At 38.0% G+C, this 23,640-nt stretch overlaps 1 protein-coding gene across 2 annotated transcripts in view; it reads right to left on the bottom strand.

Annotated features, from left to right (window-relative positions):
- Positions 1–1,968: 1,968 nt before the first annotated feature.
- The window catches only part of PLCL2 (phospholipase C like 2), a 102,514-nt gene continuing 80,842 nt past the window's right edge, over positions 1,969–23,640 (bottom strand). The window contains exons 6-7 of one of the 2 annotated variants that reach the window (XM_066991872.1): positions 13,558–13,667; positions 1,969–6,821 (exon numbers count right to left, since the gene is read on the bottom strand). In XM_066991872.1, the coding sequence (XP_066847973.1) occupies positions 6,642–6,821; positions 13,558–13,667 (290 nt within the window). In that variant the 3' untranslated portion in view covers positions 1,969–6,641. Of the gene's footprint in view, positions 6,822–13,557; positions 13,668–23,640 lie in introns of those variants that run through there. The other variant, XR_010829207.1, reaches the window with a different exon arrangement.

Genomic DNA, 23,640 nt, shown 5'->3' with positions numbered 1-23,640 from the left:
TATTCATGGTTAAAATCACATTTGAAAGAGTGCTAGAAAAATGTTCACTTAGCAAATTGATACAGCTCTCGTCAAGCAAATAAACCTCGCTGTGAATCAAGGCTCAGGAAAAATGGAATGGGGTCCTTCCCTCCTCCATTCCTGTTTGTGATCCTTCCTCCTTCACTGAAGCATGGCCACAGCCTGCTAGTTTTCACTCATGTCATAACTATGTTACTCCTATTGTCAGAGTGAATGAGACAGCAGAAATGAAAACAAGAGTAAAACGTATGGCTCTTCAAAACAGCACACAGAAACGTAAGCCCAAAGTGCTGCACTCTAGAGAAGGACACTCAGGAAATGCTATTTCTAGTCCTGCAGGCTGCCGGCTGCCCGACACAAGTGTGAGGCTCTCTGAAATGCCGGGACAGCCACTGCTCGGCTGGGATGCTCTCTACACATCTCTGCAAGGAGCTTCCTACCTGCACTGGACCAAGAGGTGATCCTTATTTCTCCATCCAAAGAAAGTTGGTTTTCATTTTTCAGCAATCCTGGCACAAGTACCAGTACATTATGCAAATAAGAAGGTATTTTCCTTACACATTGAGACTTGAGAGTTGTAATTACTGTTTGATTAAGGATATATCAAAAACACAGCAGGTATCAGTTCTGGAGCTAGGGGCAGAGGCTGAGACCTAGAGCCGAACCCTAGGGCTTTCTGTAAGATTCTGGAGGTTTTTCTGATCAATAAGATAATGTCCAGAATTAAAAGAAGTGCTCATGCTGTGAGCCACAGCATAAAACCTGTGTTATGAGTGTGACAAAAACTTTTCTTATTCTCTTACTAGACAGTAAAAATATTTAAGTCCCCAGGACTTGGGACCCCAAACATGCATGCTGACTTTATAGCCAACTGACAGCATTTGTATGTTAAAGCCTTCCTCACCAGCTAGTAGCACATCGAAGTATGACTGCCGGATATGTGACTGAAAAACTATTTAGGCATTAATGTGCTTTGTAAAACCTCATGTACACGACATCCAAATACAAAGAGTGTTGCCTTCGAAAGATGTACTATTCATATGCAGTTTATTTCACTCCTAGCAGGCTTCTGTGGGGGTTATTTTTTCTGCGGTGGCACACTATGTTTCTTCTGCTACATCAAAATGTGCTAGGTGTCATTTCCTCCAATTTATCGATGGAGGAAACCAAGGGACAGAGAACAAAACCCAGCCTTTGTGTTCCTGCGCTCCGTTTCCTGGCTGTGCTGGTTTCCTTCTCCCCGCCGGTTCCCAGCTCCCAGCGCAGTGCCGGGCCCTCCGCTCCTCCACATCGGTCTGCGTGGAAATCAGCTCCTAACGAAACACCTAACCTCACTCAGACGGCTCTTCCACAGACCGCAGGTGGCTTCAGCGAGGCCGAATCGCTCTCAGCCGAGCAGGAGAGGTGTGTGACAGCTGACCGCACCTGGCTGTGCGAGCCCCTCCTGCCGCCGTACAGAGCAGGAACTCCTCGGAGCTGCGGCGTCAAGGTGGCACAGGCGGCTCTGCACAGAAAGCTAAATTAAGGAAGAGTTCGGCGTCCACACCTCACCCGCTCCCCAGCACTGCTGCCCGATGTGCCACGCCAGGTATTGTCACGGGGAGGACTGGCACGCTTTCGTCCCAAGGGACCGGTAACATCTCTGGAAAGCGCTAGGGGTCCTGCAGGATGCAGCTGGGGCCATGCCATCCCGTGGGCTAAAATTCTTTGTTTTTGTTTAACATCCAGCTCCGTGTGCCTTCCTCCCCACTCCCTTCCCCTCACTGCCACCTGTAAGTCCTGAACTGCTTTTCCAGCTCCGTGGGCAGCGATGGATGTTGTCCACTGAGCACAACAAACCCCGTGTCCATGAGGACTTCTTGTTGCTCTTTACTCGAGCTCTGTTTCTAATCTTTCTGTCGTGCTTTTTGCTACTCTGCCTTTCCACAGCCACCCAGAGAACAGAGGTGATGAGTCAGAAAGGGAAGTTTAATAGTGTCCAGAAACAGAAATAACCAGAAAACCTCAAAGAGTTTTACTGCCTTTTTCTTACTGAGGACAAACAAGTTGTAATGAAAAAAAGAGAATCACATGGGTTAGTTTTGAAAATTACCGAACGGACCTGTCCAACAGCTCCTTTCAAAACAGGGGAAAAAGGAATCAGAAGGTTGGAGGAACTGTGGAGATTTTTTTTAAAATGTTTACAGGAGTTCAAAAGAGTGGAGGTCACTACAGGATACAGGCAGATCTATAAATTTTTAAACCAAGTTATTAAATATTCTGCTTAGCAAGCTTAATGGGTCAGACTGAGGAGGTGTGAACGGAAAACGAAAAAAGCGGTGAAGTCCAACACCCGTTAAAGGCAAAAGCAACACGCTGATGACTTCACAGGTTCCAGGACTTTGCTCATGCTATTGACAGCCCGTGGTTGGTCATCCTCCAGCAGCAGATCTCCAACCCCTAGCTAGTGGTGATGAAACGAATTCACAGTGAAGGACATGCCATCGTATGTGCGTGTTGTGCTGCGAACATGGCTATATGATTGCCCTTTTTGCAAATACTACTCTTTATATTCTTTTTGAACCTTAACGCAGATGTAAAACTAGGTAGGCTAAGGCTTAAGGAAAGGTTGTTATATTGTGCACAGGACATTCAGGAGTTTCCTTGACCTGTGCATCAATCAATGCACATAATAAGAAGACTACGTTCATGCTCTACAAAAACTAGGAAGTCATACAAATGGAAGGAAAACTTCAGAACTGCGAGTCTGGACGATCGGGTCCTTTCAGATTTGCTCATTTGATCAGTAGGCCAGAGTTAAAATTTTTAGTCAGCTTGGAACTCACTTCCATCTTTCATGCTGGCAACTCTGAATCATCTCTCTGCTGCTTCAACTTCAAAACAGGAAAAAGTGAATATGGTAACCAGCCATGGAGTCTTATAAAAATATTTCTGTGCTGTACAAAGTAGCTGAAAAAAGGCTTGACTCATCCCGTGAGCATCTTTCACTGTGCCCACATGGGCAAGCTTGAAGGTGTGTGGGGCACCCACCTAGTACTCCTTGCTGCAGCAACACAGGAACGTGAAGAGAAGGTACAGAAACAAAAGATCCAAGATGGAGGGGAAAGTTCACAACACTGTGCATCAGTCCTGATCTGGTTGACTTGAACGGGAAGACTACCACTGAGAGCAGAAAGGCTGCGACTTCACCAGAACGTGTCCCTGAGCTCTGTTCTGAATGCTTTTGCTCTTCTGGTGGCATAAACAGGCAGAAGAGGCCCTCGGGAAGTGTCGCTGGAGGAATTCTCAGAGGACTGAGCCATCCCCTGCAGCTGGTCGGTGAGTTCAGAGGATGAAGGGCATGATCCCGGGCTCTGTAATTGCATCTCCAGCGGCTGCTACGTACCACACCAAGCACAACTGATGAAAAAGGGGGGTTAGGCAGGAGGAAAAAAGATGAGATTTATATTTTATAGAGTTGCTCCTTTTACAAGAAGGCACCATTTTACCCGTTTTCTTGTGTTTAAAAACGAACTCACTCTTAGTGTCTACATGGTTAATAATCCATATGTGAACTTTTCCTTTCCTAATTAGTATTTTCTTTTAAACTTAGCAATACGTTGACTTGTGTCTCCATACATACCCATACACGCTCACTGATTACTGGAGCCAAACAAAAGCTAAAAAGGCAGTCGGATAAACAGTCATTTGCATGTTGGCTCCATCTTTAACAGTTCTGAACTATGTAAACAGTTCAACTGCATTACAGCGCATTTAAGCAAATAAAGGCAAAGAAAAGTGTAAAGTCAACCTCTGATTAATTTTATTTGGAATACTTCACCAGACCTTGGGTGTTTGATCTTCTATATAAACTAAAAAAACCACTGTCAAAAGGGACTAACAATAAAAATAAATTGCATTGTGGATGCAAAGAATGCTTTTAAGAAAGTACAACTGAGAAAAATATGCTAACAAATTTGGTTTAGAAATTATCATTACTGGGTTAACAATAGAACCTGATACTTTGCTTGCAGGTGTTTATCCTGCGTTCTCCTTAACACGCAACATGTAAACTCCCTCAAGGATTTTTAGCTACACATCATCTTTCAAAGTATCTGCTTGACTGAGTTCATTTTAAGGCTGTATGGTACATACGGATTTGGACTGAGTATTGAATAAAGCACAAAAGCAACCTCCATTTTCAGGACTTAGTGTTACACTAGAATCCAAAAGTATTTAAATTATCATTCCGTTAAATGCATACATTTTAACTTTTTGTTAGTTTGTTTATTTTAAGCAGGTACTATATAAGGATATTTCTCCAGAAACAGCATTAATTTGCTTTTTAACAAGATTCAACAGGATCAGAGGGGTAATATATATCATAGAGTTCAACATACAAAATCTATCAGCCCTAACCCATATAATACTCATCTTTAACTTACTTTTTTTTTTTTTGCTTTAAAGTGAAGAAAAAAACACCAAACAACCTTATTTGTGTTTAATCCTTTCAATGTTAACCAACGCCTTTCAAGGATGCAATGAGCTAAGCAGGAATATATAAATAGGGAGAATGCCTAAGCCATTAATTCTGATAACCTGGCTGAAGAAAGAGGCTCTACAGAAATGCTTTGTTTGTGATATAAATTATGTAACTATGTAAATGCCAGGCAAACAATGGTGGGCAAAGACTGCTAATGGAGCTTCACCAGCTTTTAGGCCTATAATGCTAACTGTACTGATGTTTTTCCAAAGTCCACACCTTTCAATTAGGACTAAAAGTCAGTGGTAAAATTCCAGCAGCCTAGGTTTGGGATTTTCTGATAAAGTGAAACTGACCTTGCCTATTTGTGGCCCAGCTGAATCTTGATGTAACACACTTGTTTTCCTGTAGATAATTCAGGAATAGATTTGACCCTGGAAGACTAATTTCATATTGTGTTGGAGTACAGTTAGTAACAGCCAATTTCGTGTTGCTTCCCATCAACTTCATGTGCCATTGAAGACTTGCAGCTGATAACGTAGAGAGGGACTGTTCACAAAGCAGGTGTTCACCACAGGTTAAATGCTTCATTTTGTGTGACACGGAGTAGAACTCATTCCTGGCAGGACTATAATATTGAGGCATATGATCTGTCACTGGACACGGAAAGAGCTTACCACCTTCTAAAACTGCTCCTAACCTATTCAGTTTGACATTTAAAAATGCAAGCTAAGATGTGACATTTATTAGGCTAATTGTTTTTATCATTCTTTTCCTTTAATTTTATAAAGACTAAAAAATAAATTTAAGTTCCTAATAATTCAGATGAAGTGTAAGTATACTGACATTCTCAGTTAGAGATCCGTTGACTTTTCCACGATGTTATATATATATGTAGATGTTCATTACAACCTAAATGCAGAAATTAGATCTTGAATTGGTTAAACTAATTGATCTGTGTAGAATGCCTGTCTTGAAGAGCTCTAATTAAAACAATACTTTTCAACAGACATCACCACCTTCCCCTTTTTCCCACGACTGAACAAAAACTGCATTTTGATCTCTTTAGGATTTTGCTTGTTTTTCTTCAAATTTATTAGCTTCTGTAATTATATAGTCCATTTTATTGTTAAATCAGAAACAGTAAGAGAACACTCTAGGGTTGGTATAGTCATTTTACAATGAGCATATCAGCTACAATACCTTTATCTAATGTTGTCATAAAACCAAACAAACAGAACCAGAACAGCAATTTTTTGACAAATCTGCTTATTGAGATATCGCTTATTCTGTAAGGAAGAAAATACTTGAAAAATAAAAAAGTTAAAATTTAGTTAAAAGCTTTACTTGTTTGGGAGCAATCTCATAAAACTTTTTAATATGAGCACTTCACTTCACAAAATGAAAAACTATTTACAACATTTTGCTTGCAGTTTGGTCACATTATCTACACACATTTGCAGAAGATCTTAGGCAAAATAGGTACGTATCTTTTTCTGACATAGGCTATCAGATTGATTGCACATTTTCCTTTTACATAATGGCTCTCCTATAGTGCACTGAAGTCAGTGATCACTGTCTAATTACATTCTCGTTTTAATTTATGGCTCAACAATAAAATCAATACCACTTCAAACCCAAATATCTGACTGGCTGAATGACATATAGTGTGAAACATGTGGATCCTACTTTCTTGGACCTCATTTTCAAAAGTTAGGTGCACAATAGTTCACCTTGCTAGCACAATTACCAACCTGTGCGAAGAAATAAAGGACCTGTACATCTAATCTGTTTGAAAATCAAGGCATCTTGTCAAATTCTGCGAACTGTTTTCCCTCTAATTACAGCTCATTTAAGAAATGTTCATTTCCCTACGGCACTATAATGAACTTTTCAGCACGCTATTACTGAATTACAGTATCTTTTACATATATACTATATTTTGGCCAATAACGTAATTTCCATGATACACAATATCATTGCCTTCACAAGCAGAGTTGCTACATACATTCACAGTTTCAATAGATTGTAATTAGCTTCTCCAGTTGTGCTTTGAAAATCCCAAATATTTTCCAACAGTAAGTGCAAAGCAAACGTCCTATGCAGCTACAATTGGTCACAGAGTTATAAACTCCATAATTACGAGAAGAGCATTCTCTCATTCTCCATTTTCATCACCTGCTTTTTCAGGTATGACCTCCAGGCTTCGACGAGGTTTTGAGATTTCTGCGTTTTCAGTGCCTGGCTTATTAAGTCCACATGAAAGAGTGGCATAGTGGATTTGTTTCAGATTCTCCAGTGCTTCATTTTTAGCATATTTGAGAAGATCAGCTTGTCCCTGCAAAACCAAAATACTATTAGAATACACAGTTGATAACAGGATTCTCTTCTCCTTCTGTTTGTTTCAGATTAATGGAATAGTTGCTCTGTTCAAAATAAGTAAATAAATGAACATGGATTACTTCATGTTTGTAAGCTGGTAACAACCAAGCTCCTTGCTTGCTCTGGAGCCAACTGATTGCATAAACAAAGGAATAGGGATCATTTCTATCTAACAGCTGTCAGGAAAGTAATCTGCGCTGTATTTTTAACCCGTGGGGACTATAAGTGTTTCTGCATCGAGAAAATTGTGAAGGCTCATTTTATACTTCAGGGAGCAAACTGTTTTGTTGTTGTTGTTGTTCTTTGAGATTTTTTTCCTAGCAATGTGATTCATTCAGTAGTAGCATGGTAAAGAATCAAAGTTTGACAAAACATAAAAAATGAAATTAGCAGGCCGGGAAACAACATGTAAAAAGGACAGTGATGACAGAGACCTCACAGGATTGTTTGCAGTTCAGAGCTACCCCTCTTTACTTGAAGTGTTACTCTTCGTAGTAATTAAGTTTTAACTAAAACTGTAAGAGAAACTGTCCCAGACTCGGGTGATTTGGCTCTGTCCTGTATTATCAGCTACTCCATCTCTTTGTGTTGATTAGAGCCCTCTAACTGCAACAACTCTCAGCAGCAGACTGGGGACTGCCTTCCCTGCAGCCCTTATCTGCCCACCCTGCCCGTGTGCAGGGAATGGACAAGCTCATGGTGCTGTCTGCCATCCCAAAGGAGAACGGCCCCACGGCATGGAGAAAAGCAGATGAGGTTTCAAAAATACTAGATCTTAAACAGTGTCATTTCCAACTGAAGGGGCAGAAAACAAATACACAAACATGCACACAAAAAAAACAGATACTATAGTTCCTTGATACTCTCAATTCATGTAACGTCTAATAAGGTACAAACTCTGACTGCACCTTTTCCTGTAATTGGGGGATTCACGTTTCTCATGTAAATCCTCCTGATTGACACCTCTCTTGAAGAGATGCTGACTTCCCTTGTAGAGACATAACTGCTCCATTGCCTCTCTTCCTCTGCCAAATAAGGCTGAAATCCAACTTTTTGATTTCAAAAATAAAGAGTTACAATGGCAATCAGAAAAACATGTGTGCACTCATGTTGTGCTGTTTCAACCTCACTTCTTTAGCAAGGCAGAATATAAATACCACCCCATGAAGTAAGCAGAATTACACATTTGAAGCACACAAATTCAAAACATATATTGCTTTCTACCCCCTACCCTTATCCAAGACTAATTGCTGGAGTATTTTTTCTGATTACAAGACAGGAAAAAATCTAGAAATACACCAAACATAGCAAAAGCCTCAGTAATATTTTCTCCTAAGGAAAACCAGGGATTCTTTTTTTTAAAAAAAAATCTTTTTTCCAAACTGACAAACAACTAAAAGCTAATTTAAAACACTCCAGCAGACTAAATGAGTCATATCTGGAGTGCATCTGTTTCTAGCCCAAGTTCTGTTTTACATGGATTAGTATAATATACTTCTGGAACTTTAATCAAGTTGTTTATTATAGGCAGAGCTGCTAGCAACAGTCTATTAATAAGGTTGCCTAAAACTCCCCATTTAGAAAAAAAACCTGCTGTCAGTTGCTTATATGCTTGCCAAACTTTTACTACTTGAGCTGATATTCTCTACGTAGGATTTTTGCCACTAGCAGATTTTATTATTACTGTTTAATATTATTCTTTAACCTCATCCATATGGCTCATTCAGTTCTGAGAATAAAGACAGGAAAATGCTGTCAGAATTTTTTTAACAACCTTCCATCCTTCCCCCCAACCTCCCACTTAGGGTAGGGACTTGCAATTCAAATGACTTAAGGAACCCACAGTTGCAGATCCAAGTTATGAGCTTTTACCAAACAAAAATCAGATTTTGAGCGTGGCTAATACAATCACGCAGGATTTCATTCTAGGTCTTTCTTCATCTCCAGCATGTGGCAAGACAACGTGTATTCCATTCTCACACAATAAAAAATGTGCGTTAGAAGAAAATGGTTGGTTTTCCCTGTATGGCTTCTCCAAGTTGTCCTACCACCAGGATTTGGTTACCAGTGAAGACAGCCCAAAAGCCAGACTGGAGGAAGGGAAGGAAGAGCCTGGGATGGTGACTCTGGCAAGGAGAAGGTGGAGAAAAGGAGGAGGCAAAGGGCAGTCTCTGGGGCTGAGCTGGCAAGAAGGCTAGGACTGCAGAAAGGGAAGTTGGATTGCATTAGGCAAGGTAGTAACCAGGTAAGACTGAAGGAGGAGATTGTGAACTAGCAACAAAACTACAAATGCAGTGCAGGAACACAGAGACCAAACTGGACGAGGTGACAGGGAAAGGAGACAACGATTGGAACTGGAAAGTAAACAGATCTGACAAAAACCACCATGTTGAATGAAGCCTGGAAATGGTAGTCAAGTAGAAGGACTAACAATTCAAAAAAGAGCAAGAGAACTTGTCAATGAGATTAAAAGCTGGTGAGAAAGAAAAACAAGCAAAAATGCACAACAGCTAGAAGACTGTAGAATACAATGAAATCAGGTAAGGTGATGGGAAAACTAAAATTAACACTCATAGGAAGCATCTCTGGAGAAGAGGGGACAATATGAACTGGAAAGCAACAGAAAAAAATCTGCCAGAATAGAAAATTAGGCACCAAGTGGGAAAAGAGCACCGGATGGAGGAGAGAGGGGAGGGAGGAAGCCAGGGGTTGGCAGGAATGGCTGGGTTTTCAGCAGGGAGCTGCGATCATCTGGACAAGACTGAGGATGATGAACTCCATACACAAGAGTAGATCTGGGATAAGAGCCTGGATTATTAGAGGCAAGAGGGGTTCAGACTAAACACATTTGGCCTAGTGTTAGTCAAGTTCAGACTGGGGTGAAAAAGTAAAATGAATCTGCGTCCATTAGATACTCTCTTCTCCAACACTCAGAATGAAGCAATTGATTTCTAAATGCCTCTGAACTCAGAAAACCATTTGTGAAAACAACGGTGTTGTCATTATCTACCAGCATGTCTTGAGCCAAAGACAAAGAGCCACCCAGTGCTACCAAACATGGCCCTAGCTCAAGCGAGAGAGGTCTGTCCAATTGTCCTAGCTCTGCTGATGCACCAGCATGAAGCCATACGCTGAGGAAAAAAAAGTATGCATCTTAAAAATTCAAGCTGTAGTCACAGTGAACACTGTTGAGCAGTAACACAAAGCATTTGAAAGGCAGAAAAATTGAAAAATCATCCAGATCTGAAAAATGGCCACCAATTATAAGACCTCACAGACCTTCCTTCTAGCTGTATATCAAATTTCTCTTGTCCAAGGGCTCTCAAGAAGTAGTGCTTTTATACTCCTTAAAGGTAAATAAAAACAAAACCAAAATGGTTCCTATCTGTTCTCGTATCTATGAAATGAGATGCCATGTTGCAGACAATCTGACAGAGTAACTAGAACATCTCAGCACAACTGCCTTCTTAATCTGGTATGTATTCGCTCATGATTTTTGGATAACAGGTTCTCCAGTGAGTGTCTGAATACTGAAGTACCGTACAGATGACATTTGAAATAACTGCATAGGCACCTTCTCCCCCGGAAATTCTAAGGAACTACATTACAAATGACTGGGCTTTATCTCAGGGTCTGGGAGCCCGAAGCTTGTATCAGGAACAGTAAGAAGCTGGCATCACTTTCTCAAAACCTCTGAACAGGGGGCTGCTCGGTATGCCGTAACATTCTGCAGTGCTCCGTGTCCAGCTGACTTGCTCTCGGTGCACTCACAGAATCAGGCCATAAAGGACTTAGCTTCTTAACTTCTCAAAATGATTTTAATTAAGAGCCAAAATCCCATCAGTCTAGCAACATCGAGATACTAGTAGTTTTCAGTATCTTAATTGAACTAGGATACGGTTTTTTCTTCTGAGCACCTACAGGAGCAACTACGGGGGTAAGCAGCAGGTTTGGGGGGCTTTATGAATGCCCGTGGTGAGAACAGTGCTGCCCGTACAGTCAGTCCACATCTAAATACACAGATTGAATACAGGTAGTTCATCTGAATTCAAACATGCCATACAGTTTCAAATTAGAAAAAAACAAAATACTTTAAAATAGCAATTGTAACACATACACGCACATATAGATATTTGTTAGATAAGTGAGCTGTTCTAACAAAGAGTTCCCATAGAATTAAGCTGTCGATTTCGTTATTTTATCAAACTTTCCGTTGCATCAACTGTAGTCGAAATGTCCCAATTAAAAAAAAAGATCAATATGTGCCTTGAGGGCAAAATGCAACTTAATCGGTTTGGAAAATGTATCAGCCAAGCTGTATGACCATGCTACGACTCCTCTGTGAGGAGCTGATGATAGTGCTCATACAGAATTATTTAGTGATGCTGTTCAGAGCCACAGAGCATTTCCTAAATCATAGCCAAGAAACTACGTGAAATACTGTTCCAGATTACAAGTAGAATAAAAAGTTCAATCTATCTAAGCACAGCACTGCCTTTGGTGTGTCGGTTGCTCGGTTGCCTTGCTGAACAACAAAATTTGGGGTCACTGAACAGACCAGATTTTATGTTGTTCAAAAGAGAAGTTAATTTGAAGCAGACAGGGAATTCAAGAGAAAAAAAAAATATTCTTCAAGTGGCTTCATAGATTGTCACTCTCCTGATCAGTTTTTACTCCAGAAAATGTGGGTATTCAATTTCCATCCCTGTCCTCACATACTTTTTAGAGAGCTGGAAAAATGGAAAACAGAAATGGAAAACCATAGTACTAGATCAAAATTATGATTGCAGGAAGAGCAGTGTCTTAGAATCTCATAGACTTTTTAACTATGTCACTCAAGACAAGTTACAGTTAGAGTCTGTAGTTAAGAGTCCAGAGTGAAAAAGTTCAGTGTGTTTTACTTCAAGCAAATCACAAGCTCTAACTTTCTGTGTATCTAAATGTGAATAATAATACTTAATAGGAGCCTATGTGAACTGTAGGATTTGTGAACTGTAATGCTGGTAAAGAACTTTTAAGACGTTACAACATACATGAACTTTTTGTAATAAGACCTCCTATTACAGTTTAGACAACAAGTTGATTAGACATCTTACTGATTTTTTGATGAAGTATTAAGTATGGGAAAAACTGTACCTTCCTATAGAAGGGACATTAATCTGGAAGCAGAAAAAAAAATTAAGTCAATGTTGAAGAGATTTCCTGAATAATCTCTTTAGAAGGAAGGCCTAACTTCATAATTACGTTAATCCTAAAGATACACAAAGAAGCCCTTCAGTGCTCCCAGGAGCCAGATCTCCAATGTGGGTTGTCCAGTTCCTGGCTTATGCAGAAATCATGATTTCACAGGTCAGTCATTCATCAACTGCAAATCCTTCCCCCAGCCAGCCCTTATGTTCTGAATGGAAAGCAGAGATGAAACAGAGGTACTGCTGCTGTTTCAGGCAGCATTAAAATAGATTTCCTTATCCAAGCTGTATCTGATCCTCTTGACAGAAAATTAAAGGGTAGAATCTATTTCCTTTACATTTGCCCAAAGCTACTGAACTGACTCCCCTCCTCTTCATCTCCTGGGTAGTATCAGTTTGTACTTGACACATCCCATATAGCATCTTCAGGAAATTCTGCTCTATTAAAGGAAAAGTGACAATCTGGTCCTTTTATTTTTAAGCAGAACCCACAAACATATTTGTAGAATGTATTAACTGTACACACTGTAGCAAATTCAACCCCTTTTTGATTGACTTTTGCATTGAACTTCTGAGGTGTAAAACAAGGGGGACAGAACAATAAGCAGCACAGTGAAAAGCTTAAAAGCTGGAACTAACACAGAAAGCAGAAATATGTGTGTGTTACTGCTTTTCTGTAGTGGTGCACTGTAAAGAGAGGTGGTAGGGAATTCTATTTTCAGTAATAAGAACTAAAAATAAAAAAATAAGTCAGAGAAAATTTTCTTTCTAATTAAAACAGATTTTCTAGTTTAATATAGTGATGAAATATTTGATTGAGTGGGAGAGAAGAACTCATTAGTAGATGTAAACACAAAATTTGAATAATTTGGGCTAGAAGGATAGTGTCAAGGGAATAAATTAGGAGAGGCAGTTTTGCTGTCTCTATAAATTTTGTTATTCTCTGCTGAGATGAAAGACTAGAGATAAGAAACTTGTTCCACATTTGAGTTTCCTGAGGGTTTCTAGCTGAAAGCTTTTTTATATTACATCACTTAATGTTGTGTAAAAACATAAGCAAATGTGCTCAATAGAAGGCAAAGAGAATCTCTAGATCATACACACTCATCTTACTCCAGTTTGGATTATTGATATATTTTGCATGTATCATTAATCACCATTCCTCACTAACTGCAATAGCAACAGCCTCCCTTTTGTTTTTCAATAACTGCATTAACCTGAATACTCTCACTCCCTTTGAAATCACAGAAAAGGGTTTAAACAGCAGCACAGCTTCCACCCAGCCCGAGTAGCTTCACAGAAATCAGTACTCGTTGTTTCACCCATGTAAAAAATTCACGTTGACGGTCTGCTGTGTTTTCAAGGTAATATAAAATAAATTGAAAATGATCATAAAAGTGAACAAATCTAGTTGAATTGTGACACAGTAATGACCCATAACAATATTAGAATGTCAGCTGTGAATAGAAAAATACAATAGCTAACCGAAGGATGACACATTACCTTTAAAATTGTAATATTCCACGTAAAACTTTCTACTGATTTTTGCAGTTTTCTTTCTTTCAAGCCTTCTCTTGCTCCTATATTGTGCAGGTTTTCATGAAACTCCATTGCTGTGGAGAGAAAAAGAGGGAGGAATGTAGCATTTTTGTTATCACAGAGACAGTGATTTGAAACTAAAAAGGCAAAGAACAGTGAAAAAGCTTCAGAAATTGTATTCTTCAAGCACAAATATATCTGATCTAGTAATCCAAAATTAAACAACATGCCAATACACGCTGATCTCTCTAGCCAAAATCCATGCTGAAGTACCTGTTGGGTCACTGCCATAGAAACACAGAGCCAAACAAATATTTACTATACAAAACTATTCTTAAATCACATTTAAATATGTCACACTACATGTAAAGACCTTTTTGTGGATCTCTAGAAAATGGAAGCAGCAATTTCATGAAATATTATGTCTCAACAAATTTATTTTGTGCCTTGATCTAGTACACACTAAATTTACATCACGGTTGTCCAGATAACAGCTTACATGCTGGGACCCATGCAGAAAACAGCCTTCTCACCTTACCCTGAGGGAAAGGCACTAAGTGTGAAATGGCGGTGCCAAGCAAACCACCAAGGACATTTAACCATACTCATGTAAAGTGCTGTGTCCACAGACCCTGTATCTGACAAACCCCCAACCAAAAAACTTCTTGAAAAATCCAGATTATCTTATTCATATTATATTTCCCAAAACCAGATTTCTAACCAGTTGAGAAATTAAAGTTCATTCATCCATCACTGTTTCCAAGTATCAGTTTCCTGTTCACATCATCCAAAAAAAAATTTCTCAGTATGACCACAGAAATATGATCCATAGATCCATAATTACAGCACTACATTTTGAGAGCCACCATGAAAATACAGATTTTCTTATGTGCTATCATTTATCCTCAGACTCTACCGGTGAACTTTTGGAGTTCTGTACTCAGGTTCTCAGCAGAATAAATAAATCAGCAAGGTGCATGGAAAATAAGCAGGTGACTTGCAATGTAACCCCATTACCAGCAGTTCATAAACTGAAAAAAAAATGTGAAAAGAGGTAGACTAGAGTGCATGCAGTACATTTACAGAACTACAGTAATGGTGTACTAGCCTCATATCCACCGTTATAAATAATCCCCTTCAAATCCAACCCCATGGCAGTAGTGTTTGACAGCAACCTTGCACCAAAGCTACTCAGAGATTAAGAATAATGCTGAGGTCCTGCATGACCAATGGCTTATTGGTGCTTTGCAGATTACAGATTCTAATTTATACAATGTCATTAGTAAGTCAGACATGGAGACAATGGTGGCCGTGTGTTCTGCTAACCAGAAGGGCGTGTCTATGGTGCACTGACTATTTTCTATGACGACCCCCTTCTTTCTTTACACTCATGCTAAGTTGCATTTCTATTTTGTCAAAGCCGTTCAACTCCAGCTAAATACTCCAAGCAGTTAGTATCAACATCTCATTGCCCTTTGTCAAAAAATGAAAGGAAGCCAAATCATCCCACCAAGGTGCACACGTAAACCCTTGGCAAACAAGTACTGTTTGATCACACCCCTCTCCTCAGCTTTTCTTAGGCTGGACGGGCAACTCCCCATTACCACGGTAAACTAAACCTATCCTATTCTAAGCCTAAACACGCAGCCAGAGACATGTAGGTTTGAATTACATTTCTGTTTCTATTACTACTTTGCCAGGTACATTTAAATGGATTATTTCACCTCTTAGTCTCATTTTTTCCATCTATCGATCGGAACTAATGACATTCCCTGCAAAATACAAGGCAACCTGAGCTTTAGTTACAAAGTATGAATGCAGTACAGCATTTATTCTTGACTACTTTTTTCCTGGTATTCCCCTTCTTTGTCCCTGCTTGTTTTTCTTGTGTTTTATCTTGGAACTGACTATTTCGTGCATTAATAGTGGCAAAGTAGTAACAGAAGTTTTAAATTCCAAAACAAAACCAACTTCTTTGAAGATAACAAGAGGAAAAAAAGGAAGAAACAGCATTTCATTCACAGCTAAATTAATGACTAATGACAAACACGTTCATACAGTCTCTTAAAAGTGCCTCTCAGATAAGCTTACGGAAAACCCTGAATTTTAACTGTCTTTTTTTACAGATAAATTCACAGAATTTTTTATCTCCTTCAAAGTAAAACTTCAGCTCTTGCCATCATTACGATACAGTAAGCAAATCAATTTTATAAAGCTTAATTACTTCTAGAATTATTAGTCTATTAGTATTTTGAACTGCCTGGCATTTTTTGGATGATAACAGTCCTTCTGCTAACCTGATTTATCGCTCTTACTATGTTTTCTGCATATACCACCCGTTTAATCGAAAAAAAAAAAGTTGTTCATGCTTTCCATTTTACTTGCCCCTGCTAAAAATATATCATCTAAAAGTTTCCGAGCAACCATGGAAATTATATTGAATGCCAGAGAACTGTAACACAATGGCAATGTCGTTATTAATGTATAGTCATATACTTCCGGTGAAGAAAAAGTCCCTGAAGTATAAAAAAGTTCCATGAAAGAGCAAAATGACCTCACTGGGTTGGATGGGGCCCTGGGCAACCCGACCTAGAGGGTGGCATCCCTGCCCATGGCAGGGGGGTTGGAACTGGGTGCTCTTTAAGGTCCGTTCCAACCCAAGCCATTCTATGATTCTATGACCTCCTTTTCCCTTTAAAGGACAGTTTTTTAGATGACCAGACAACGTGCTTGGTCTACACTTTGAACAGATGCATTCTTGACTTTTATATTTGGTGTTATACTGAAAGCCAATGTGAAACATAAATATGAACACAAACAGTATATAGTTGAACAAGAATAGCTCAGAAGATGATATAGGAGGAATCAAGGAAACACGGACCCCACAAAGTACTTCTGCATCACTCCAAAGTGTGCATTTGATCTGTTCAGTGGAGTCATTTCATTTTGCTGCAACCTGCACAGCAAATAGCCACTGAAAATAATGCCTGTGTGACTTCAGTGTTGGCCAGAAAGTATCCCTAATTCCCACCCTTCTTCAGAAAGGTCTGTCGCAAATAAATCAGATTAAGCTCTGAACAGCATCTTATGCTTCAAATATACAGAACCAAAGGCTATCTTCAAAATTAAAGGAAATATTTTATTAACTTTGCAGAATATCGTAACATCCCTAAACCAAAACTATTGTCATCTGTAACTAACAACGTTACTGTAATACTAATCTAACATCAAAGGAAGCACTACATCTCTCAGCAGGCTGATGGGAGTGATCTGTCTAAACATGAAACCACTCAATTTAGGAGACCAGCAGAAGGACTAATATGACAGCCATAGAACTCCTACTGAAAGCTCTCCACTTCCCTCTCCAAAAAACAATTTTAACAATCATCAGCATAGATACTTATACTAATGTGTACAGACTCTAAATTATATAGTTATACGATTTGAAGCTCTCAGGAAGGGTTGATGTAGTTGACTTACCAGGTATATTTCTAAAGAGTAATAGCATTAAAAAAGAGCTGAGAAAGGTTCAGAAGAAGAATCTCTGTGCAGAAACACCTGGCTAAATGAGAACTGCAATAAAATTTTGTCTCTACAGAAAATTACAGTTGGGAGGAGAGACAGCTCCTCTCACGCTGAGAGAAGTCATCTGTGATAGATTTGTTGATCCCAGTCATCATAATTGTGTATAAAATGACATAAAGCACAAGAACAGCAAGCTGACTTATTAATCATACAGATTTAACTGGGTAAAAATCAACAGCTTGAGTTTTTTCTAGAAATAGGTGAGGCACCCATGCTTCTGAACAGCTCAAGAATGACATCGCTCATCTATCTTTTGCATCTTATGCAGTTACTAATTATACTATCAGAATTAATCTAGTTTATTACTAGTGCAATGAACTGATGGCAATTTAATCCATCCCATTTATTACAATGTTGAAAAGAATTTTTGCCTCTATAAAAATGTTAAAGAGATTATCTAATCTTGAGGTCTATTTCGACCTACTGTTTTGAGCAAACACATTACTACTGATGAGTGATTAAAACCTGTCTTTTAAGTTAACTGAAAGAGCTCAGTCTCACTTGTGAATTGAAGTGCATTGACTTACACCACCTTAAGCTACGAGGTTTCACTTCATATTCATTAGAAAACTACATATGGCCAATTGCTGTGTAGGTATTGAGAGCTGAGATACTTGTTTTTTTTAAGGAATCCTTAGCAAAACAGTGAGCACAATATTGCTATGCTGTATTTCTAAAGCCAAATTTCTACTTTATATACTTGTTCGTTTTCATTGATGAAAACTTTCTTGCCAAGAACATGATTTACAAAATTTGTATTTGAGATAAAATTATACAGCAGGTGGGCTTCTTGTACTTTTCTTAACAAATAACTTTATCAATGAAATATCAAAATGATAAAACTTTGGTAATAAATACATATACCCCATATCCCCTACCTAGTAGTCCTAATATGAAATGGATAGCACGCATTTTTCCATACCTACATAAAATACATACTGCTAACAGATACTGCAAATACTGAAAATATACTGTAAATAAGCTCTCAACGTCTTTGATTTAAAAGCAAAACGAGCATTTTTCAGAAGATTTATAAAGGAGTAATAAAAATTACATAAACATTAAATATTTCTAAAATTTGAGGAGTATACCAGCCACCTCTTGATTAGGTTACTATATATTGCAGCTCAATTACTATTTACACTCTTCTCAAATGTTTAGAAAGCTTCTGTAAATCAGTTGCATACAGAAAATTGTTCCTTACAAGGCAAAAAAATTCAAGAAAGCACTTCAGGTTTGAAAATTTTTCTTCTTAGGAAAGGAAAGAATTCTAGGAAAGCATTTAAGCTTTAAGTACCCATTTCCACACATAAATGTTTAATCTGTGCATATAACTGCTATGTTTGCCCCCATCTTTGAAAGCCAGGGCTTTAATTTTTTACAGAATTGCAAATGTTTCTTAGTATTTTTCTTTCAGCTTATATTGCTTGAACACTCAGGTATTTCAACCTCACAAATAATTTCTACTTAAAACAAGGTTTATCAGAAAAGTGATCGAGAAAAGAGCCTGGTTACCAGATCACATCTCCAATAAACCACATACATCATGTCAAAGAAGCCATGTCATGGAAATCAATATACCTATAAATTCTCAGGTAATTTTGCTTGCAGAATGCTTCTATACAAAAATTAAAATGAACTTTAATGAATTACTACTTAGTGCACCTCTGTATCAAATCAGTATCAATTCCAGCTGCAAAATCTGAGTTTTAACAGGAACTAGGACTAGATTCACATGTAATTTCAAGCACCTACTTCCCAGTGAAGTCAACTGGAACATTTTACATCATAAGTAAAGAACCAGATTTTTTTTTCAGATTCTGAGATTTTTCTGAGATTCTTTTTTTTTTTTTTTCAGATTGCTGTGCTTTGGCTTCAAGAAGTTCCAGGTCTGAATTATACGCATTTAAAATATTTAGATTAATACTTGATAAAATAATACATTAACCAAATTAGTTACTCATTTTTTTTTAATTATTTCAACTTGTTTGGCAATGGTACAGCAGTACCTTCTTAGTAGGTAGAAATGTCTCCCAGACACAGATAGCCATGTCCCACCTCTACAGATAGTTAAATGTGCCTGCTGCCCCTTTATTCTTCAAAAGTAGGGAAGAAAGATTCTATGCCTGAGATAACCTTCTTACCCCAACATCCCAAACTGTAATGGCATCACAACCTGCCTAATGCCATCCTCTCTGCTAGGACAAAATTAGTATTTAGTCTTTCAATCCCAACTCTTTCAGTTCCATATTTCACAATAATTCAATTTTCAACATAAGGCACCTTCTTTAATGCTGGTGAACCAGTAGGAGATAAGATGGTCTCACAATACGCCAAAATTTTTATGAACCACTGTCAGAAGAGATTCAAAGTAGCTGCTGCACCAAATTTATGTCCTCTTTATAAGAGGACATCTGTAACATCTGGCTATGATTTAATTACAATGTTATTACTTCCGTAAGTTCAGTAACCAGCTCCAACTTCCTAAACACTTTCAAGAACAGTCCTAAGCACCATTAACTTTCTAGACATCACAAAATGTTTATCAAGCTATGAAACACAAACCCACACACCAACACTTTTTGTGTACCTCCAAAAAAAGCAGTCATACAAAACACACTGAAAACTAGGCCTTCGCATATTAAAATATTTGTCCTGAAATGAAGACTCAGGATTTCTCAAAAACTTTAATCTACAAGGACACTCCTGAATGAGGACAGACTATATTTCTGAATGTAGGTGGAGTTAAGACACTACGACATATGAGACTGAATTACTGCTGTCAATAAGGGCAGAAACACAGAGCTGAGAGGGAGGATAATATTTTTTCCACAGCTGCTGCTTCCATCTTTTATTTATCAGCCTTGATCCTCAAGAGACACCAATGAAAGTCTAAGAAAAAAAAAATACTAATTTTATTGAATGCTAGAAAGCACAGATTTAATAAAGACACTGATTTATGGCATATTGTAAATTCTCCCAGTCTTCAGATCCTGCTGAGCTCACTTTGTTTCATTGTCAATAGTAATTAGTATCACTTTCTGTTCCACAGGAATGTTATTTCTGTTTTCTTTAATAATACCTTCTTCTCCAGAGTAGTTGGTTACATTTTTCTTTCAAACTGCCTGATTAAAACAATTAAGTTAACTACAGAGCCATTTCCCCAGCCTATGCTCAAACTCAGGATTTTTTGTTATTGTTTAAAATATGAAGAAGGGGATGGGTATTTGAAAGCCTGCTCACCTTTTTCAAGTACAGCCCTTCAGCTAATACAAAATTTGTCTTTTAACCATACTGATTACTAACTCTGTTTTTTCTTAACCTCCATCTATGGATAGGTTGGAACTTCTCTTTAGTCTTTACAGCTGTTGTACTTGTTATGTTGTCACATTTAGGTAGACAATCTGATGGAGGGGATAAAAGGACTCCTCATTCTTTCCTGCTGTTTTGGAATAGATTGCAGTAAGGATAACAATACAGCCTTTGATCAGATTTTAGTACACAAAGTATCTGATATACTTGTGCATTCTAGTGTACTTCTCTGTATCTTCAGGGATATAATTATTCTTGTCCCTTTAATCAGTTTAATCATAGAAGGTGACTGCAAAAAGATATGAACTACAAGCTAATATCAGATTAATTTTGTAAATATTTCTGTACTAGGGAAAGGCTATTTAAATCAAGAATACTATTTTAGTCTCTTACCACTATATTAAGACTTCTAGTACATAACCATATTTGCCAATCATTTTTGCTCGCTGACATTGCTGAAAGTTGAACATGCAGTTCTAGATATTCATCATTAATATGATCTGGTCTTTTACTGGGCTAGAATTGCATTAACAATAGAAAAAAAAAAGCTTTATGTGAAGGGGAAAACTCAGAAAATGATGCAAAGTCTGTGTTAGTTTAAGTGTTTAACCCGTACAGTCTTGCATGTACAGTATTTAAAGATAAATCTACTTGGCAAGATAAATTGTAAATGAAGTTGAATGGAGCTAGCACTAAGGTTGCGAGCATATAAAGAAGGGCAGAATGGGATCTGAATGTGTTAACAACCAGAATGCAAAGACTCTAGAATCCTAAGACTGTATTTCATCTATAAACGTAGGCTATAGCCTATGTCACCTCTTCTGGTGAGGACAAACTAGGATGTTCAACAAATGATTATTTGAATTGTGAGAATGACATAGAGATATATTTAGCCAGGTGTACATGGCTTCCTCAGAGAAGTGCTAGGACAGTTTCAATCTATTCTCATTAATTTATTTATGAATGATGGAGGCTCAAACTGTTTGATTTCTTGACAAGACCATAGTGTTTTGAATCAAAAACTAAAATGCAGGAAGATGCAGCTGGGAGTAGAAATGCAGGAAGATGCAGCTGGGAGTAGAAACTGAGATCACTGAGAACATCAAAGAAAGTATGAGAGATGTATGCTAAGAATCACCAACTCTTGTACATGATATATCAGATTCTCATAAAAAAACACCACCATCCACGGTATTAAAATGAGTTATGCACAAGGAACAATATAAGAAGAAGTACAGCATATGACTGGTGTGAATAACAATGTAGATGAAGATTAAAGCATAATGGAGAGCAATGATTTATTCACAAATGCTAAATTAATCCAAGTCCAGTTCTCCATGCTTTTACCCCATGATAGAATATGGCTTCAATAATATTCAAGACACGAGAGACAGACAGGATTATAGAGCTGGGGCGTATATACACAGCATACGTTGAGCTGCTGTGGAGCTGTACCTGGAGATGCTTAGTGGAGTTGCTTGAGGCAGAAGGATAAATAGAAGAGAAAAAAAAAGGTAGAAAAAATTGATTATACATAGTAAAAGGAGAAAGAAAAAATGGTAAAAATGATTCACTGAACACAGAAAGTAAGTTGAGAGGCATACCAAGAAAAGCAGTGCTAAGAATATGCCCTTAATTCACACCTTTCCATAACTATCAGAGACAGCCTACTGTGCTAAGAGACCCTCATTATTATGTTGCATTTGTATGGGTAAGTGTGGAGAAATTGTTTAAACAATTTGATAGCTGGCTTAGAAAAAATGGGAATAGGAAGAAAGTGGAGAAAAGCAAGTATTTCAGAAGAATGGAGCCAGGATTAAAGGGGCCTGTTGGGAAAAAATGTTGGGAAAAACTAATCTAGTCCATATACTTAGTCAAAAGTGGTCCTCAAGATTTAATTATAATAAATTTATTTTCCTCTATTAAGTAGTTTACCTAATCTGTATATAACATACAACATTATTCTGCATCACATACGCTTTTTTTCAGTGGACTCTAAGTCTAAACCCAATTTAGGCTGCAAATAATCAAAACAAATAGTGAAAGAAACAGCTCTGTAAACACGCAGTTTTGCCGAAAGGGTTTAGCAGTTAACAGTGGTGAGTTTTAGCTATTAGAACAAAATTGATTTTATTACTTTGGTTTTCAACTCCAAGAAGAAGTTGCAGTGCTTGTATGGACATTATTGTAATCTTTTTTGCATGCAGCATGACATAACTTCTTCCCAATTGGTATTGTGCACCATGTTTATCTTTGACAGCGTCCAGAATGGCTGGAAGTTCTTGAAACTGTATCCTGTTTCTGACATCGCTGATAGACTGCACTGGAGTACATATTAGAACATGTACTCATTTTCTGTCTTTTACTACTTTCATTATTTAATAAAGCAAGTCCCTGCTGTTTTTGTTACTGTACAGATGGAATAAATAAGACGGTCCCTGCTCCAACAACCTGGAATCAAAGCATAAGGAAAAAGGAGAACAGATGGGTAAAGAAAGAGGGGGGAGTACAAGGAAGCAATGAAAACTATTTTTGCTAAGGTAGTAGGAGGGAATGTGTCAATCTAGCTATATTTGTAGGAGAATTTTAAAAACCAATTCAAAGGAAGTAGCCTTGTGGATGTTTACAGTGAGCGTGTGGGACAACATAATAGAAAGCAAGATGACGGCTTACGATCTATCAGGCAATGGAAACTCTTGCTACTAAATGAGCAAACACAAAAAAATAAAAGCAGCTCAGTCTTGACGTACAAGAAGAAAATAGTAGAGACACTAACATAGAGAGAAACATCATCAAAATGACACAAGGAAAATGATGTACGTAAGGTAAAACTAAAATGGTCAAACAGAGAAAAGAATAGTGGTGTTGAGATGTCGGAAGGTAAGAACCCCGAACAAGAGTTCTGGCTGTACAGATGAACAGGGAAGATTATACCTCTAAAATCATACAGAAAAAAGGAGATATAAATGATCAGCACATAATGATCACACATGCATAAGTTTGTATTTATGCATGACGTTAGCAGTACACTGACACCATTGGAACTGTATACAAGAATTTCATGTCCTTCTTGTAGGTCAAGGATAGTTGTTTTTTTTCCCTATGCACGTTAATTTAGCTTATCGATGTTACATTTCACAGACTGTTTTT

This window comes from Anser cygnoides, chromosome 2 (genome assembly GCF_040182565.1).
Source record: "Anser cygnoides isolate HZ-2024a breed goose chromosome 2, Taihu_goose_T2T_genome, whole genome shotgun sequence".
Classification (NCBI taxonomy): Eukaryota; Metazoa; Chordata; class Aves; order Anseriformes; family Anatidae; genus Anser; species Anser cygnoides.
This window is presented reverse-complemented; position numbering and strand designations above follow the sequence as displayed.